This window comes from Chrysemys picta, chromosome 2, assembly GCF_011386835.1.
Source record: "Chrysemys picta bellii isolate R12L10 chromosome 2, ASM1138683v2, whole genome shotgun sequence".
Classification (NCBI taxonomy): domain Eukaryota; kingdom Metazoa; phylum Chordata; order Testudines; family Emydidae; genus Chrysemys; species Chrysemys picta.
In genome coordinates, this window is record NC_088792.1 from 75065754 (window position 1) to 75086626 (window position 20873).

Here is a 20873-nt window from a genome sequence, read left to right on the forward strand (position 1 = left end):
TAATCAGACCCAGCAAGCCTTGAGCATGTGGGATCCAGCAGTTGGGTCCAAACAACATCTACCGGTGGTGTCGAGGGAGGATGCAATGGGCTCAGATGGTTGTAACATTTATTTACTAAAAACGTATTCTAAACTTTAGAATACCCAATGGGAAAATTATCCCTTTTAAATGGAAAGGAGAAATCTAGGATTTGATGAAACAGGGAAAGAGGGCATGATTACCACCTATACTGCTCCAAATATCAGGTAATTGAAAAGGGAGGGTCACTGAAGAGCAATACAAGGTACATTCTCAACCTCCCTCATCTTATTTCTTTCGGGGGGAACAGTTGACCTTGGGTATGCAAGATCAAAGACCTGAACTCTAATGACAGGTTTCAGAGTAGCAGCCGTGTTAGTCTGTATCCGCAAAAGGAAGAACAGGAGTACTTGTGGCACCTTAGAGACTAACAAATTTATTAGAGCATAAGCTTTCGTGGACTACAGCCCACTTCTTCGGATGCATATAGAATGGAACATATATTGAGGAGATATATATACACACATACAGAGAGCATAAACAGGTGGGAGTTGTCTTACCAACTCTGAGAGGCCAATTAATTAAGAGAAAAAAAAACGTTTGAAGTGATAATCAAGATAGCCCAGTACAGACAGTTTGATAAGAAGTGTGAGCATACTTACAAGGGGAGATTTTGATTCCTGATGTCAGATTTGTGTCCATTAATTCTTTTGCGTAGAGACAGTCTCTACGCAAAAGAATTAATGGACACAAATCTGACATCAGGAATCAAAATACTCAAAAACCAGTGGGAGAACACTTTAACCTGTCTGGTCATTCAGTGACAGACCTGCGGGTGGCTATATTACAACAGAAAAACTTCAAAAACAGACTCCAACGAGAGACTGCTGAGCTAGAATTGATATGCAAACTAGACACAATCAACTCCGGTTTGAATAAGGACTGGGAATGGCTGAGCCATTACAAACATTGATTCTATCTCCCCTTGTAAGTATGCTCACACTTCTTATCAAACTGTCTGTACTAGGCTATCTTGATTATCACTTCAAAAGTTTTTTTTTTTCTCTTAATTAATTGGCCTCTCAGAGTTGGTAAGACAACTCCCAACTGTTTATACTCTCTGTATGTGTGTATATATATCTCCTCAATATATGTTCCATTCTATATGCATCCGAAGAAGTGGGCTGTAGTCCACGAAAGCTTATGCTCTAATAAATTTGTTAGTCTCTAAGGTGCCACAAGTACTCCTGTTCTTCTTTTTGCTGAACTCTAATGTTCGGTCTTTTGACCAGTCCTTCCAAGCTGACTAAAGCAGTTCTTAAAATGTTACTGTGCTATTGTTGTTGCATGCTATTGCAGCCTAATTGTAATAGATATTGGGCTTTTTAGCAATTAGACTAAACTTCTTGGAAATATTTTAACTTGGGTTGGAAAGGGATTGTATTTAGAGATACCTATATGCAGCAGGAAAAGGGAGTTACTGCTGATTTCAGATTAATTCAGGAAGAGCAAGAAGAGTAAACTAAAATTAGCAAAAGCGTTCTCAATTTTATGGGTAAGAATGTGGCCAGAGCATTCTCAGGACACCTAACGCTTCTGCTCCTCTATTGCAGACACAGACTGGCTGGTGCAGAGATTTTTGGATTAAAAATATGAGATGTATGCTTGATAGTCGTCTGAATCAGGAAACCAGGCATGCACAGAGATGATTTTGGAAGGGAACACCTCATTTACACTATTGGACTTCACAGATTTGGCATGAGCACAGTGCAAAGTTGCAATGCACTTGCTGAATTTTAGGCTAGCCTCTTTTCTTATTCTACTATTAATTAATTAATTACGGCTGTTCGTTTGAGCCTGTCCTTATTTGGATTGATATCTGACTCATTTATTGTTATGTATGGTACACAGAATTGGTCTTTAATCTTAGCTTCATATTTGATTTGTTGTGCTACATTTTAAAGGGCTTTTTAAAATACTTTATACGTTTTGCATGTAATAAGATATTAAATCATAAAAACTATTTTATTTTGATTTCCTGGTTATTCAGTATCTTCAGGCACTAACTTTATGTACATGTCTCCCCCAAGAGCAACAGCCACTCTACCTGATCACTAGTTGAGGTAATAAGAAAAACTATAGATGGCGGCCTGTGCCATTCTACAGTGACTGGATTTTCACACTAACACACACAGAACAGAGAGGATACAGCGAGAGGGGTGATATGGTCAAAGCAATGAACTAGGAAAAAGGATATTTGCAGCAGCATTCTGAATGGATGAGAGACTGGGCAAGAATGCATTTGTCAAAGCCAAAGAAAAGGATGTTGCAGTAACATGTACCATAAAAATTAATCTATATATTTTTGAAATTTAAGTGTAACAACATCCCAAGGGATGCATGAAGAATGTAACTATCAAAAGGAGAAACCCATAACATCAAGAACAGAACCATCAAACTCTAAGGTAAACAAGTGATGAGTGACAATTCCATGAGATCTTTGATGCAGAAGATTTTCCTTCTTTAAAGACACCATCTGCACAAGATATTCATTCTTGGACATCAAGTGTTATCTCACAATAGAAAAACATTACAATGGACAGTACCAAAAAAAGGGCCAATGACACTTTTATAATTATTGCTTAATGGAGCCATATAGCTTGGAGAATCAAAGAACAGAAACAAACTAATTTAAATGGAAACTGATTGGAGGGTCAGAGATGAAAGGAAGAAATCACTCATCCAAAAAGTAGAGCTGTTTGTCAAGCAAAAGGGGATAGAGAATAAGACGGAGAATATATTATTGCCCTTTTATAAATCGATGGTATGCCCCCGTCTTGAATACTGCATACAGATGTGATCTCCTCATCTCAAAAAAGATATACTGGCACTAGAAAAGGTTCAGAGAAGGGCAACTAAAATGATTAGGGGTTTGGAGAGGGTCCCATATGAGGAGAGATTAAAGAGACTAGGACTTTTCAGCTTGGAAAAGAGGAGACTAAGGGGGGATATGATAGAAGGATATAAAATTATGAGTGATGTGGAGAAAGTAGATAAGGAAAAGTTATTTACTTATTCCCATAATACAAGAACTAGGGGTCACCAAATGAAATTAATAGGCAGCAGGTTTAAAACAAATAAAAGGAAGTTCTTCACACAGCACACAGTCAACTTGTGGAACTCCTTACCTGAGGAGGTTGTGAAGGCTAGGACTATAACAGTGTTTAAAAGAGAACTAGATAAATTCATGGAGGTTAAGTCCATTAATGGCTATTAGCCACAATGGGAAAGGAATGGTGTCCCTAGACTCTGTCACGGGTGGAGATGGATGACAGGAGAGAGATCACTTGATCATTACCTGTTAGGTTCACTCCGTCTGGGGCATCTGGCATTGACCACTATCGGTAGACAAGATACTGGACTAGATGGACCTTTGGTCTGACCCAGTACGGCCGTTCTTATGTTATGTTCTTATGTCTAAGATGGTGAAAAGGCAAACAGAATTGTTGCTGTGGGGATGAATTAAGTTGGAGAATTAGAGTTGTTTAGTTAAGAAGATGAGATAACTGAAGAAGGAGAGAATGAATGTGTAGTGGAAGAAGTCAGTCTCCTCACGGGATTTCTGCCAGGGACACTCTACAGCATGAAGTTTATCATCTGCTCTCCTCCTCTAATCCCTCCCCTTGCCCAGTGATCTCATCTCTTTCCTGATATCACTCACACTTACTCATCTCCTCCCTTACTCTTCTCCTTAACCTCTCACTCGCCTCTGGCTCTTTCCCCTCCATACAAGCATGCTTCAGTCCTTCCCATCTTTAAAAACCCACCTTTGGGCCCCAACTTGCCTCTCCCACCACTTCCCCATCTCCCTTTCATCTCTAAATTCTGTTTGCAATTACTGTCTGGAGTTTCACTCTTCCAAGTCCATTATAGACCCTCTCCCAATCCAGCTTCCACCTCCTGCGCTCCACTGAAACCATTCTGATCAAAGTCTCTAAAGACCTCCTTCTAGCCAAATGCCAGAACCAGTACTCCATCTTCATCCTCCTTGACCTCGCAGCCACCTTTAAAAGTAGCCCATGCTCTTCTTTAAATCTTGTCCTCACCTGGCTTCTGAGGCTGTCCTCTCCTGGTTCTCCTCCTACCTCTCTAATCACTCCTCCAGAGGATTTCCTCATCCCCCATTTAACTTCCTGTGGGAGTTTCACAGGGCTCTATCCTTGGTCCCTTTTCTTCTCCCTCTACATCATATCTCTGGGTAATCTCATCCACAAACACATATTCAACTACCATCTGTAGGCTGATGACTCAGATCTGTCTCCTTCTACCCAAACTAAAATTGCAGCCTGTATGATGTCTTCTCAAGTATATCTAGCTGTCAGATCAAACTCAACGTGGCTAAAACAGAGCTCAATCTTCTCCCCCAAATCCTTCCCATTATATCCTTCTCAATCACTGTGGACATCATCATCATACTACCAGTCACTCACGCCAGTAACTTGGGCATCATCTTCAACTGACCTCCATCTAGGTCTTCACATCCAGGCTACATCTAAATCTTGCAGATTCTTTTGCATGACTTCTCTAAGATGTGGCATTTCCTATCCATGCACACAGCTAAACTCTCATAATCTCAGTTACTACATCATCATTTTCTCTGGCCTTGAAAAATGCAATCTTAACCCATTCATATCCATTTAAAATGCTGTTAGCCCATCACTTTGACCACATCACCCCTCTCTTTGCAACTCTCCATTGGCTCCCCTGCTTCTCTACTGCATCAAACATAAGCTACTTGTCTTCAGTTTTAAAGCCTTTCGTGGTCAACATGTCAGCCTGTCAATACTGAATGAGAGGACATCAGCAAAAGACAACCTCTATCACCCACTTGTTAAATTTTCAAACAAGCACCTGCGTTCTTTTTCCCCAGATGGCCCCTCACATCTGGGAGGAGCTCTCTACAAACACCTGCAAAGCTACCTCATTACTCTCCTTCAAATCTCTCCTTCAAACTCTCCTTTGAAGCAATGTCTACAATAAACTTGACAGTAGTTAGACTGCTGGTATACTGAGCCTACTGCCTGTCACACTGACCAATATTGGTCTCATTGTTTCCTTATACTCCCCTCTTCTATCAGTCTGTCAGTCCCCATGTTTTGTCTCTTGTCTACTTGGATTGCATCTTTTTATTCTGTGTGTTTGTATAGCACCTAGCACAATGGAGTCCTAGCTGATATGATAATGGTGGTGGTAAACAACAACAAAATATATTTTAGCTGTTTGTCTGGGAACTGCAGAAAAGACTGGAGAGGGAAAAGAGGAGGAGAGTTTTTGTATAAGTAATCTCCTCTCCCCGAAGAGATGGTCAACTATTAATTCTCAGGAGTCATCCTTTTACAGAGCATGAAACTTGAAGACTTCTCCCTAGAGAGGGATAACTCCCTTACAGAGTTCCTGACAAGGGCAGAGGCAGAACAACATAAAAGAATTTAAAAATGCCTCCCACTAGCAATCTAAATGGAGTGTGCTGTGTTATCTCCCATTTTTCCTATAAGCAGTCTCTGGGTTTTTATCTCTCTTTGGCTCAACTGAGATTCAGCCAACCAAGGAAGAACCTGCAATAGGATACTGGGAGGAATCACTCAGAATGTAAGTTTGTATTAGGCACTTGCTTCTAGGGATGAAAACAAACTCCATATGACAAAGAGGCTGTTGGCCATCATGGAGCGTGCAAGTCCAGTCACAGAGAATTCATGGCTGCATAGGGCCCTAACATTCCAGTATATCATTTCAATGGTTTTATCTCCATTGAAATAAACAAACTTTTTTTTCCACTGAAACTTTAAAATTAGACACAAGTTTTGGTTATTGAAGACAGGGAGTAATTAAAAAAACCAGAAAGCAAAAAAAAGGACCAGGTCCTAGGGCAGCACAAAGCAGTCAGAAAGCCAGTGGATTCATCCTCCAGAGGATCTCTCCACCCCTTCCATCTCCACAATGGGCAAATCCATAGGAAGTATACTGATGATGCAACAGCTCACCCATCAATTCCTCATTCTATCCTTTCTGAGTGCAGGAGATAGGGCCAAAGAAAAGGGACACCTATGAAGATAGGACTGCACGAACCATGCAGAGGCTGTTTTTACTTATGCTGGGGACTAGACACCAGCTTTAGGGTCTGATTTTCAGATGTACTGAGCACCTGCAGCTGCCAGGCCCTTCTGATACTCAGATCCTTTATGAACACATGCCAATAAAACTTGTATTAATCTAAATCCTTTTCAGATTAGCATACATATGTCAAGCAAACTGGAAACATCTTCTAATTACGAGACAATACTTTTTACATTTTAATTAAAAGGGTTCATAGCAGGTATGACACTAGTTACTGTATAACCTCTTGGTAAAGATCACCACAAAAAGGTTTTCAGAATCTCAAGTGTCCCTTGAAAGTAAGATGACAATATAAATTCTGCCATATATTTTCAAGGTATAGAAAATACATTTTTAAAACGAACTATTTTCACAGCCAACAGCTGCTAAACACAAACAAAACTGCAGTTAGAAAATGTGTAAGTGGGTAATTATAGCTACCTCAGGTTAGCTCTGGTTACTTTGGCATTCTCAGTACTCATGGCAAGAGCCTTCCATTGTGCAGTTTTGGCCATTTCATCTGATATGTTTACAATTGAGGGATCAATGCTGAAGAACAAACATACTTTTTGGTTAGTACTCAATACCTTGCAAAAGCATTAACTTTGTCACCCATACCGTTCACATCAGTAGTGCCTTCTGTTATCACTTACATAGCCACAAGTGACATTTTAAGTAAAAATCATCCTAACAAAGTTAAACAGAAATTTAGAACACCAAATCCTGGGTGGTTTCCCACGTCGTAGCAGCTTAGAACTGTTTGTATGTAACATAGTAACTTTTGAACATAGCATCCCATCAATTCCAAAATTTCAGGGAATGTTCTAGGCATCAATGGCCAGAACCCTACTGATTTGGGAGAAGAATCAGAAAACCAAAAAGGGGGGGGGAAAGACATGGGACACATGGAGCCCCGGCATCTGATTAACTCACCCATAGCTTCATGCAGCTCTGCAATTATCTATAGATCAAACAACTGCACCATCATTAATGCCCTTCCAGCATAACAATCCCATATCTCATCTCTGCCTAGCCTCCCAATGGAGTTTGACATGATGACACCCTGACACTTATCTCCCAGACTAATGTGGGGGGGGAGAGTTGGGGGGAGAGGAGATATGGGGCACAAGGGTGAGCACACAGCCCCTGGCTTGGGGCAGAATGAGGGACCATGGTATGGGTAGGGAAGCACATAGCCCCTAGCATGGGGGAAGGAGAGGCAGACAGGGCCCCTGGCATTGGGAAAAGGGGTGCAGAACCCCTGGCATGGGGGGTGGGGGACCCTGGTAAGAGAAGAGGGGGGTATGGAGAGCACACAGAACCCCTGGCATGGGGGAGATTGGGAAGAGTTGCAGGGGGTCCTTGCAACAGAGGGGGATGGCAGTGTGGCACACAGAGAGAGGTTGTGGGGTAGAATGCAGAAATGCAAAGAACCCCTGCTATATACAAGGAGTTTGGCCTACAGTAGCTCTGAAGTGTGTGACCTCCCTCCCACTGTAATATGAATTAGATACTTAATTTTCTCAAATATCTTTTCCTTTAATCTTTCAAAAATCCATGGTGGGTTGTTTAGGAATTAAAAGAAGAAGTTTACTTTTTTATTTTTTATTGTTTTTAAATAAAGGCAGACATCTTTCAGAGATCAGAATTGTTCTGACCTGTCCCCAGGAAATAATCAGGGAAGAAAGAATAAGGCACTATTATTCTGAATTTGATAAAAGAACTGAGGTTGATGTGGACCTATATCATGAAGTATGAAGACCTAAACTGTCAACTTTTTCTGCTGATCCAGCATTTGAAATCAGGTGATATTTGCTAGATTGCCGATAAGTTAGATGTTGCAGAAATCTACTTTTTACCTCCCACTCCACCCCATCCTACCCCACCCCCAGACAAGTATTTATACAGACAGCACATAGTGTGTCAGTCAAGTCATTTTTGCCACTTTCCCCCCTATTCAATCCCCCCCACAAATGCAGTCCCTTTACAGGAATGATTAGACACACTGCCTGATTCTCCACTAGCATGCACTTTATGGATCTAGTATAAGAGGGGTAGCCGTGTTAGTCTGAATCTGTAAAAAGCAACAGAGGGTCCTGTGGCACCTTTGAGACTAACAGAAGTATTGGGAGCATAAGCTTTCGTGGGTAAGCTTATGCTCCCAATACTTATGTTAGTCTCAAAGGTGCCACAGGACCCTCTGTTGCTTCTTATGGATCTATTCATACTGATGCAAAGTAGGCTTGAAACACCATCTTATCAGGACAGTAGTATTTCAAACCCATTTTCTTCAGATATGACTCCACAACATGTAAGACTGTGGAGAATAAGGCTCATTCTTAGCAAGGGAAAAACTGAGATAATTTATCCAAATAGTGAGCACGTTATTTTTAATTGCTCTGGTTCCAGTTTAATAATCAGAAAACTATTTGATATATGCACACTTATTAAAAAGGTGTAAAAATTATGATCTGTAAAAGACAGTTTTAGACCTCAACTTTATAAATCAAAGCAGTTGGTAAATATATGGCTCAACTAATGCCATTAATTAACTATATGTAAATGACACCTAACATTTCATATCATTAGCCATGCATAGTAACACACAAATTCTATAGACAAGAACTGACCAAAACAGCTTCTTCACCCTGTGAACAGCTGGTCGAAACTGAGTCATCTGATCTGTTCAAGATGGTTATGTAAATGAATTATTAAAATGCAATTTAAAAAAAAAAGAGAGGAGACATCCCCTATATCATAAAAGGCAAGATTTGCTTCAATTCTTTCCTATTCCCCAACCCTTCCCCAGCTACCTAGCCGAGTCACAAGCTTAAATGTAAATTTGTTCATTCAAATATGTCAATTACGTTTATTTAATTAAAGCAAAAAATATAAATACTGCATGCAATACAAAGCTATTTAAAAAACCCAAATTTCAAAAAAGCAGCAAGTTGGATCATACCTGTATTTTAGGGCTTTTACAGGAATCTGTAAGACATTTCCTCCTTCATATGGAAGATGTACAGTTTCACTGTCCACTGTTTGAAGCATTCGCTCTGCTTCCTGCAGATCACATGCATGACATAAAATTACTCAAGAAGCAGAAATAGCAATTAGCCCAAGCCAAGGAGATTGAGTATTACACATTTTGATCAATTCAGTAGGAAAAATTACCCATTTACCTTTGAATATTGTGGTGGCAGGGGGAACTTCCCTGAGATATTTTTCTCTCCCTCCCCTCGGCTAAATAATGTTTAAGGTAAATAAGAACCTCTAACAATATATTTGAAAGGTTTGTTAGGGAACTGGCGATGAGAGGGTTAGTTTAGCTGAAATTTTAATGGGGAAAATTATACAGGCAAAATTATTGGTAAATAAGTATCTATTGTTCAGTTTTAACTACAGCCAGTGGGTGAAATCCTAGCCCAATGGAGTTCAGTCATTAACTTCATTGGGGCCAGGGTGTCACCTTGTGTGTCTAGAGAATGATGAAAATACCAACACAACCAGTATATCATGGTAGACCAGGGGTCGGCAACCTGCGGCACGCGAGCCGATTTTTACTGGCATGCTACTGCCAGCCGGGGTCCCGGCCCCCGGGCCCGCTCAGCCCCCTGCCTGCCTGGGTGAACGGAATCCTACGCCGACAGCGGGCTGAGTGGGGCCGATGGCCATAACCCTGGCTCGCAGGAGCCCGCAGCCAGAACTCCAGACTGTCAGCTGGCTGAGCCGCTCAGCCCGCCGCTGGTCTGGAGTTCCGGCCGCTTGCCAGCCAGGGTCCAGGCTGCCAGCCCCGCTCAGCCCGCTGCTGGCCTCGGTGAACAGAACCTCAGCCGGCAGCAGGCTGAGTGGGGCCGGGACCCCGGCTGGCAGGAGCCGGCGGGCAGAACCCCAGACCGGTGGCGGTCTGAACCGCTCAGCCCGCTGCCGGTCTGGGGTTCCGGCTGCCGGTCCCGGGTTCTGGCCACTGGCCCATTGCCAGCCGGGGTCTTGGCCCCGTTCAGCCCGCTGCTGGCCTGGATGAACAGAACCCCGGGGCCGGCAGCGAGCTGAGCGGGGCCAGCAGAGGCCGGCAGACAGAACCCCAAACTGGCAGCGGGCTGAGCGGCTCAGCACGCTGACGGTCTGGGGTTCAGTCTGCCACCTGCACTGCCGGTCTGGGGTCCCGGCTGTCGGCCCCGCTCAGCCCCCTGCCTGCCTGGGTGAACAGAATCCAAGGCCGGCAGCAGGCTGAGCGGGGCCGACAGCCAGCACCCCGGCTGGAAGGAGCCCCCGGCCGGAACTCCAGACTGTCAGTTGCCTGAGCCGCTCAGCCCGCTGTTGGTCTGGGGTTCCTGCCGCCGGCCCCTTGCCAGCTGGAGTCCAGGCTGCCGGCCCCGCTCAGCCCGCTGCCAGTCTGGGGTTCTGTTGGGGGCCCCTGTAAAAGTAAAATTTATTACTGGCATGCGAAATTACTGAAGACTTGGCTCGCCACTTCTCAAAGGTTGCCGACCCCTGTGCTTCTGATGCTAAATTTGAAAAATCCACTGAACCACAATTAGGTATCAAATCCCATACCATTAGTATTTTTATAACTATCCTATTCATTCCTTGAATCCTAACAACAGATATTCTGGCAGTAACTCCTAAGGCAGAGAATTCCAAATCTTGATTACTTTATGTGTATTTAATGTAAACTACTTTTTTTTTTTTTTTTTTTAAATCCTTCCAATTAAATTGCTAACTTCTAAATACTAGGGTATTTGCTTAGGTTTTCCGTAGCAGTTTCCTCTAGCAATTTTCAACTCACTTTTGGCCTTCTGTACACTTACCTCTTTTGCCTTTTTCTTTTTATCATCTTCTTTCTTCTTCTTACTTTCGGGCATAAGGTCATCCAGCCAACTAAGCTCTCGTTTGGTGAAACATAAGTCCATGAGCTTACGAATGAACACCAATGCTAGAACCTTTCAGAAAATAAGAATATATTTATATGAATGTTAGAAAAATAAAAATATGTATACACTAATATGTTATCAGCTTCTTAAACCAAGGACAGAATATTTTTTCTACTCATACAAAGGTTATCACATCATAACTTTAAAAAAATAGATCTGATTCACTACTAAAAGAACAGATGGACCATTGAGATAACTACCACAAACCATAATTTTTTACCAAGTCTACAGCTTTTCAATTAAATCTGATGCTTATTTTAAACAAAAGAAAGAAATCGTAATTGGCTTCCAAAAAGGAGGATTTTTACTAGAACCTTTTTTTAGTCAGAAAATAAACCCTGAAGAGATGTATTAATCCACAGACCCTTTTGGAAAATGAATAAATTCCCAAAGATGCTAGGAAAGAACTTACCATCATAGGGAAAACAACAGCAGCTGCAGAGGCTTTAATCACCCACAAAAGAACTAGACAGGTGAGCTGAACAACTGTGAAGACGTGGACCTTCCAGAGTGGCACATAACGCAGGTAGATCAAATCGGGTTGATGTTTTGCAGGCATTCCAAACAATTTTATACGGTCAAAAAACTATATTGAGAAGGAAGTCATCCTCAGTTAATAATTTTATCCACGTAGAAATGGACAGGATAATTAAAGACACTGGGAATATTGAAAACAAGATTCCTTCATTTTACAGCCTATACATGAAATGCATTAATGTAGTGTATATTTGATTTAAGTCACTACTTGTTTAGGATTTTAGAAAATGGGCGTCAATATTTAAGGATTTCATATTGTTCATCAAGTGCCCAGTGAAAGAACACATGCTAGAATTTAAGTGTCCCAGAAATAAGAGCAATTATCCAGACATAATGCTCAGTACGTTTCTACATCCTAATCTGACAACACATTGTACCTTTACTTACACTTCAATAAAATGACATTTTAAAGTTTCCTTTTCATTTGATGCAAAGCAACTGATTTCAGATCATATTTGCAATTTTACTATGAGCACCTGGTATGTTTTCTACTCATAGAGAGGATATTCCAGGCAAAGACAACTTACATTTAGTGGGTTTTTTTAGTAGCCTTATCAAGTAGAAAATGTTTTCTAAAAAAGCGACCAGCTTGTTTAATAAAAATAGAACTTGCCTGGATGCCCCTTAGTGAAGATGCTCCCATGTAAAGAAAGACACCATACAAAACTGGCATAGGAATAAACTAGAGGGGGGAAAACCAAGTTAAAAGTTAGCATTTATAGAATTACATAGTAAAATAGGCAGTCTGGGTTAATGGAAGGTACTTAAGGGAAGGGATCTAATTTTTTCTTTCTCTCTCTTTTTTTTTAAGTGCTAGGTTGACATAAATAGAGTCTAAAGTCCTTTATTTATCCAGAGAATAAATACAGAACATAGCAGCAACAAGGAAGAGGGCAGGTTTGCCACCGTGCTTCAACCACGTTCTAAAGGGACTGCCTCTAGGATTAAGAAAGTTTGCATGTCCAGTCAATCCTTGGCCTCTCTGACACTGTAACCTGAGTGCCAGTTAGTACCAGATAAGTTGGTTTATGTAATACAGACAGCCATCTGCTAAGAAATGGATTGAGGTCACCAGTTTATTTCACATAATATACTATCATATGATATTTACTTTTGAGTCACTAATCCAGCTAACACAAGTGAAATGAAAGGTCTCTAAAAATCTCCGGAACTATCCATTTCCTCAAATTATGCAACGCCAAATTTTGCTCTGATAAAGGATTGCTTTAAAGCTTACAAAAGTCAATGGGAATCTTTCCATTGACTTAACTGGCCTTGGATCAGGCCTTTATATTCCATATATTCCAATGAAGAGTATTTCATAGGATATAGGTCAAGGTTGACTTTGCCTTCCAGTTGACTATACTGAAAACTTCTAAATGCTTTGAAGACTACCAGGATATAGATGTGCACCTTAAAAGGTGAACTGCTGCAACTAATCTTGAACACAGGCCTTTAATGAAACTTTCCAGACAGCACAGAATCATGAATGGTACCCAAGCCATGCTCATTATATATGGTGGGGTGGCTCACAGTGAGGACATTTGCTATTAAACAGACCCACTAAGGCCTGGTCCACACTAACCACCCACTTTGAACTAAGTTAGGCAACTTCAGCTATGTTATTAATGTAGCTGAAGTCGAAGTACCTTAGTTCGAACTTACCGCGGGTCCAGACGCGGCAGGCAGGCTCCCCCGTCGACTCCGCGTACTCCTCTCGCGGAGCAGGAGTACCGGCGTCGACGGCGAGCACTTCCGGGATCGATCCCAGAAGATCGATTGCTTACCGCCGGACCCGGAGGTAAGTATAGACGTACCCTAAGAAATTTCATTGGGGTTGAACTACTACTACATTTAATCAAGTATGAAGAAATAAATACGTGCTTTTCATCAATACATTGAACAACAGCACAATAGCCTACAGCCAAGGGTAAGGGGGAGAGGGGGTAATTGGAAGCAAAAGGGAAAGGCAATAGCCATTTTAAATTAAAAAGAAAATTAGATGGAGTATTGCACAAGGAGTAGATCTGCAATACACCTGCCTTTGGCTCCATGGAAACTGAACAATTGAGTTTCATAAAAATCAGGCATTAATTGTTTAGGATTTGTGAAATGTGAAAGGAACAATATAGGTCAGATACCAATCTTCTGCATCTTTACTTCTCTACAATACTCTGTTAAGAGTATTAGAGGATCAGTTTTTGAATGTTTCCATTGATAGTGCCTTAGTGACCTCTTGGTGGCTTTTCCATTGTTAGATTGCTCAGTTTGGATATTTTCATATAATCTAATCAAAACTTGATCTTTAAGACCATTATTTATTGCAACACACATGGTCAACCTCTAATACTTTAAAGCCATATGAATAGGGTTGGCCAAAAAACAAGAATTCTGTTTCATGAAAAATGTTGAGGTTTTGACATGTTCAAAAAATTTTGTGGAAAAAAAACAGAAAGACACCCCCCCACACACCAGTAGTTAGGGAACTCACCTGGAATGTGGGAGACTCAGGTTCAAGTCGCTGCTCTGCCTGATTCAGGGTCTCCCATATTCCAAGCAAGTTTCCTATACACCAGGCTATTACCTATTCTGTGGGGAAGTCTCTTTCTCGCTGATAGATTTCAGTGAAAAGTTTTGGGTTAACTGAAACATTCCTGGCCATCTCTATCACTGTACGCAGTGAAAGAATAATTTAGAGACAACGCAGATGTAAACTGAGACCCTAATATGACCTGCAGAACTTTTATGATGTATGGAGATGATAGTAGAGAAAGGATTGCGCTTGATGCTCCAATACCAAAGTGAGTTTGCAAGACTGGTAGATAGACAAAACACAATATTGTGTGAATAGTGAGAACACAGACTATGTAAATAACTGAGACAAACATGAAATCCCACAATGCCATTTTTATAGAATCATTTTCCTGAGAAGTGTACTTTCAATCTTTCTCCCATTTTATATTATTGCCACTCAAGCAGGTGAACAGAGCTATCGTATCTTTCCCCTTCCTTCACTCCCTTAGCTGCATTAGGGGCACAGACTAGCCAGAAGTTAACCTAAGTCTGGAAAACTGAAAAATAACTAGTCAGAAAAGAGTCTTAAGTAATCAAGCATTTGAGATAGGGGTCAGATGTCTTTTACTCTCATCTGCTCCATCAGTTCTATTAAACTATTTCAAACATCTGTTTACATAAAGACAACTCTAAAATGAAAGTGGATTTCTTTTAAGTAGTATATCAAACTTGCTTACATTATCAAATAGTAAGTAATGATATTAAAATATAAAGCATGCTATGTTTTGGAACAACCATTATCTCTTACCTTCAAAACAGAGGTCATAAACACAGAAAGGCCCATCAGAACAAATATCATTAACCCCGTCACTCGCTGCTCCCGGATTCCCAAGAACTTAGGTTGCTCCCCTGGGGCAGAGCATTCAGATTCTACTTTTAGGCTATTGACGTGACTTATAGACAGGACAGTTGCAGCCACAAACCAAGGCAAGCCCATTATGGAACATATCCCCAGCATAACACCAACCATGAGCAGATCAAGATGATAGCCACAGCCTTTCTGTAAAGTCAAGTAAAGAAATGAGTTCCCTGCAAAAATGAAGATTTGCAGCACATAAAAGATTTATACACACACAGTTCTGCACTAAATGAGTAAAAACAATTCTCTAGATAGATTTCTAGAGTGCCACCACTCTAGCATCCATGTGTTTTGTTACTAGATATGAATAGGTCATTTAAGTAGCTGCAATTTAGTTTTATGTTTCAAAGCCTACACTATTTACTCTTATGTAGCCTATTTAGAGAACACTGAACAAGTTTATTTTGCAATAAATTGACTTATATGCTCACAAATGAGTTCAGAATATATTTGAAAAAATGGAGAAAAGCTAACTATTACCTTCAACTTATGCTCCTTTCTGTTTATGATTACTGCTGTGATTTGCTGGTCCATGAAAATGAGAATGGTACACAGTAATGCAGGAAAAGCAGCTACCAGTAGTGTCCACCAAGGATTACCTCCAAGAGGATCTATGAGCCATCCCCTGTCTTTTTGAGTGGGCTGGAAAACAAATCCAAATTATAGGAATGAAAGTCAATAACTGTAAATACCTGCTATAATAACTAAGTCTAACTCAGTTTAGATTAAAGAGTTTTCTTTTAAAAGGCATTTAAAAAAATCATATTCAAGTTTTTAAACTAATGAAAATGGCTTGGACTGAAGGTAGGTTATGTTATGTTTGTTCTCATGCTGTCACTTGGACAACAGAGGCCACCAAATGCATTATGTGCCTCCATCATGTTCTGTCTTGAGCCTAGGTGTTACAGGATAGGATGCACGTGAGGGACAGGCGTCTGTTGATGCCAACCAGCCATGTTTTAGGTCTTCTGGGGACCTTTTTGATCCTGCTTTATTGATGGAAAGTCTAAGATTTTTCCCATAGGGAAGCTGGTATGCTTCAGAGCACATGACCATACCACTTTAGAGTGTTGGGCGACACTTTGAGGTAGTGGGACACATTTAGTTAGAAAAAGCGATCTCTTCATTCGACTTGAATTCGTCCATTTGATAGTTTCAATCTTTTGGACATGCTTCATCTGAATGATATCCAACTTATGTTCAATCTTGACACTGAGAGGCCCTGTTTCAATCCCATAGGTCAAAATTCTGGCCACCAAAGCATTATAAATCCTCAGTTTGTCTCTCTACTTATCAGCATATTGAGTTTATGAAGGACATCCTTGACGAGGTGCCCCTTTACTGACTATGCTTTCGCAGTTTGAGCATCAAGTTGTTTCTTGATGCCTCCAATGTTATCAACAACAGAGCAAACCTAGGTGAAATCATCATCAATCTCAATTGGGGTGATCACCCACTAAGATGCTAAAGCCTGCAGGAAGATCAAAACTGCCAATTGTAAGAAGTTTGGTTTTACCCCAATTAATTTTCAGACCAACTTTTGCTGCTGAGCTTTCATGGATTTAGGTGCCACAAGTAGCTCATCCATTGATTTGATAACTAGTGCTACATCCTCAGCAAAACTGGTGTAGGTGAGGATCTTACCCAGGCTTATGCCTAAAATGCATTTAGTTAGTGGACTGAAGGAGTGGTGCAATTAGCTGGTAGGTGTGCATTAGTATAGCATTAAGTCATGAGGGTGTGGCTTATGTGAAAAAAATGTAGCATGACAAAACAAACAATCCTTTCCATTTTCCTTGGCTTCTACACGACTTTCCTGAAAAAGGGTTCATGTTACCCTGTGAGATAGAACACCACACAGTAACAAGGATCTCCAGTAACTTCCTTTATCAGATGAGAATTAGACCCAGAGCAGAAAATGCAAAGAAATTAAAAATGCATATCAATCCAGGAAAAAAAATTAGTATGGAAAAAACCAGACATATTACAGTGTATTTCTTTCCAAACACAAAAAAAAGTTAATTTCTTTCTCCACATTTAACAACAATTTTTTCATTTTTCCACTGTTCAACTATCCATGAAATTGCAGATCATTTAAACCTTTTTAAATGGACAAGATTTTTGTTTCTTACTTCAAATTTCTCAGGAACATGTAGTTTAGCAGAAGGAACGCCAACAAGCCAGTCAATCAGAACCATGATCACTATGGTCAGAAATACAGCAAAGTCACTGATCGTAGAGCGCACCTAGAAGGAAAAAAAATATCTTAAAATACAAGCTATTTTCACTGCTATATTTAATGCCTGTGAAAATGGATAATTTTTGCAACTCTAAATTAGTTCAATTTTTTAAATGATCAAACAGATCAGATTTGGCCCAAAATTCCCATCACTGGCACCCCATCTATCTTCTCTCATAATTTATCTGTAAATTAAAGTGACCTGTGACCATAACCCTATTGTCTTATTGCCCACCCTATTAATGGAGGATAAAATATCATCTTAAATCCTAGCCTCAAAGAAATGATCTGTTGGAAGAAACAAATTCCTTTAAAGGCCTTTGGAAGTGATTGGGTTCCATTAGCCTTAAAAGAAGGACCAGACCATCAAAACAGATCCCTCAGCCCAACAAGATGCATGTGCCTCCACCTCAAAATATAAAATATAATGGCCATTCCATAGCAAGAGTCTAATTTCTTGCTTAATTTCCAATCCCATCCTAAACACTACATACCTAGTATAGCTGCATTCCACATGTGATAAGGTCTGATTTCACTATGAAACAATAGCCATGATGCTTTTCTGCAAGATACCTGCACAAATAGTGATGACTTTTTCAGCTTGCAAAACATTGTAGAGGCTGCCCCACAGGATGCCTCCCCATATAATAGAGCAGTAGTACCAGCCAGCCAACAGTGCTATTGGCTAATCTCACTCGGGAGTTGGCTGGCTGCTCAACCCTTCCTTCTTAGTCTTGTTTCTGCATTGTCACTCTTATTTCCAAGAACACACTTTAGAATTTACAGTTTTACTGAAATCTGCATGTGTATACTTCAGCTAATTTGGGTTATACTATAGGACAGTTTCAAGCTGTGGAAGATGGACTGGTAAAAGTTAATGTGCATGATACATGGGTATGGGTTTAAATTTCACAAGCATCTTCCACACTTTCTTTTGGCTAAATGGAATTACCTTCTGGCACTTGATCGAAGCATCAAGGATTAGATCAGCCCCCTAACAGAGGTTGAGTGAAGGGATGTTGCTCCCAACACTCGTGTGTTTGGGAATGTACTTTTCCCCACAGGTTAGGTATCAACCCATCATTCTGTGCCAATGGATCTGACAAACCATGTGGATGTCTTATCCCTTTGTGAGCTCCGACTATATCCCAATGTGGATTTGGGGGCCTGCTAAGGTCTGTGAATGTTTAGGTTACTCACCGCTATGAATACAGTAAAGAATTTAAGAAAATGGCCGTTCAGTTATCATATTTTCAATAACTTTTAACCATTTCCAGCACCTTCTGTCTCAGTGTCTATATTTTTACTTTTAACTCCTAAATTTACAGCATGATCAGCCAATTATCAATCACTTATTTCTGTTCTCACCTGGAGAATGATCTCAGCAAACTAATATGCTAGGTACGATGTTCTGAAACTTTGGAAACACAGTAAGTAAAAGCAAAACTGTAGTGAATTACATCATTGTATGCAAGAAGGAAAGACTGTCATTTCAAAGCAAAATGGTAGCGAACCCTAATTACCTTAGTAGGGAAATAACGTTTGGTCTTAAACTGCTTGAGAAAAGAGGAGAGGAAAAATGTTGTAAAGAATAATATCACGGACCAAAACAGAACATCTGGAATATATGGACCATCATGACCACAAGCTGATCCAAGAAAAACACCATGAAACTTTTTGCATTCCTACAAACAAAACAAACAAAAAAAACCAAGTTACACTCTTTAAAGTAAAGGTCATTCAAAGGAGCACTGTAACTTGTGGTCTCCCCCTTAAATTCACCAAAACAAAAAATTTGCACTCAAAAAGGCAATCCCAAGTTGAAATTTCAAATAACTCATTTGTGTGTGTGTGTTCCAAAATAGTCTCAGGATCTAAACCTGAACTTTCAACACTCCAAGGGCCTTTTCAGCACAAGGAGGGGAAGGTGCCTCACAATGAAATATTCCACAGTACATAGTCACCTTGTTTCTGGCTTATTTCTCAAAACACCATCTAGATAATGACTGCTGCAAGGGGAGGGTTGAGTGCCCAAGATCAATAAAACATCATGCAATGTCAACTTTCAAGTTGATTATGACAGGAATGAACTCCCTCGTTTTAATGGCACCTCTGTTCTCCCCATCTCTTTATTCCATAGCTTGTGTTTGTCCTGTTTACTAGCCTCTCCTCCACTTAAGTTCTACTTTTAAAACTTTAAGAGGCTGTAATATGAAATATTTTAAAGCTGAACTGTATTTTTATTAGAAGAAAGAATGTTGCTGTTTAATTCCATAAATTAAAGCCATCATCCACTAGTCTAATTGTTGTGAAAATGTGTTTGATTCTTGAGAAGAGATTATTTCCCCAGCTGAGTTGTAAAGGAAAAAAATCAATTTGCAAGAGAAATAGAAACAAGCTGTATAGAGCAGCCAAATAATTAATTTATGAGTGGCAACTTGAAAGTTGAATTGTTATTTTTCAGTAGTAGTATTGCAGTAGTATGTATAGTAGCCCGGGTCATGGAATAGGGTTCAATTGTGCTAGCTGCTATACAAACAAAAAATCAATTACAAAATGAGTATCTGCTCCAAAGAGCTTACACTCTAAGTATCAGAAAAGAGGCAACAGGTGGATACTGACAGGGAAAACACAAGGGAGAAATGAGACAATAGTCACATTGTTGACAGAAATATGTCCACAGTGCAAGACGAGGACCCTGTGAATCAACGTCACAGATGGGAATGCATAACTCATTGCCCCCGACCATGCAATGAGAAAGACATCTTATAGGGAGCCCCTGTCCACCCCCCGGATCGAAAAGAGCACGTGGCTCGTTCTGTTCTGTCTGGATGCCAACAGGTACACCTGGGGAGTCCCCCACTTCTGGGGGATTATGTTGACTGCCTCCGGGTGGAGCGACCAATCGTGGCGAGATGAGAAGGTCCTGCTGAGGTGATCTGCTAAGACGTTCCTGGTTCGGGCAGGTGTGTGGCTACCAGATGAATGGCATGCTGCACACAAAAATCCCAAAGGCGGAGAACTTCCTGACAAAGGGCCAAAGACGTGGCACTGCCCTACCTGTTGATGTAATACATTAAGGCAGTATTGTCCATCAGGATCTGCACCACCTTGCCCTTTAGGTGGGGCAAACCAGGCAAACTGCTCTGAACTCTCTGACATTAATATGGAGGACCACATTGTCCTGCAACCAGCGGCCCTGGATGCTTAGCTCACCCAGGTGGGCTCCCCAGTCCAGGTCTGAGGCATCGGATACCAGAGTCAATGACAGGAACAGGGTTGCAAGGGAACTCCCTCTAACACCGACCTGGGGTTCAATCACCAATCCAGGAACGACCTGGGAATGCAGACCAACACCAGGGGCCGGAGATGGAGCCAAGCATGGCTGACCATGTAAGTACACACAGCCATGTGGCCCAACAACTGCAGGCAGGTGAGAGATGTGGTGAGCGGGTAATTCTTGACATGGGAGATCCGGTCTGACACGGTCAGAAAACGTGCTTCTGGAAGGAAGGCTCTGGCGGAGTTGAGAACCGCCCCAATGAACTCTATTCGCTG

At 40.9% G+C, this 20873-nt stretch overlaps 1 protein-coding gene across 22 annotated transcripts in view; it reads right to left on the minus strand.

The window, feature by feature from the left end:
- Positions 1-20873, minus strand: part of SLC4A7 (solute carrier family 4 member 7) — a 197981-nt gene that overhangs the window by 6069 nt on the left and 171039 nt on the right. For 15 of the 22 annotated variants that reach the window (XM_065583510.1, XM_065583513.1, XM_042840343.2 and 12 more), the window contains 9 exons: positions 18839-19000; positions 17209-17322; positions 15557-15718; positions 14966-15217; positions 12257-12325; positions 11519-11692; positions 10984-11115; positions 9135-9235; positions 6614-6721 (listed from right to left, as the gene is read on the minus strand). In XM_065583510.1, coding sequence (XP_065439582.1) covers positions 6614-6721; positions 9135-9235; positions 10984-11115; positions 11519-11692; positions 12257-12325; positions 14966-15217; positions 15557-15718; positions 17209-17322; positions 18839-19000 — 1274 coding nt within the window. Of the gene's footprint in view, positions 1-6613; positions 6722-8802; positions 8855-9134; positions 9236-10983; positions 11116-11518; positions 11693-12256; positions 12326-14965; positions 15218-15556; positions 15719-17208; positions 17323-18838; positions 19001-20873 lie in introns of all 22 variants that reach the window. The other 7 variants (XM_005297104.5, XM_005297103.5, XM_005297101.5 and 4 more) reach the window with 3 other exon arrangements.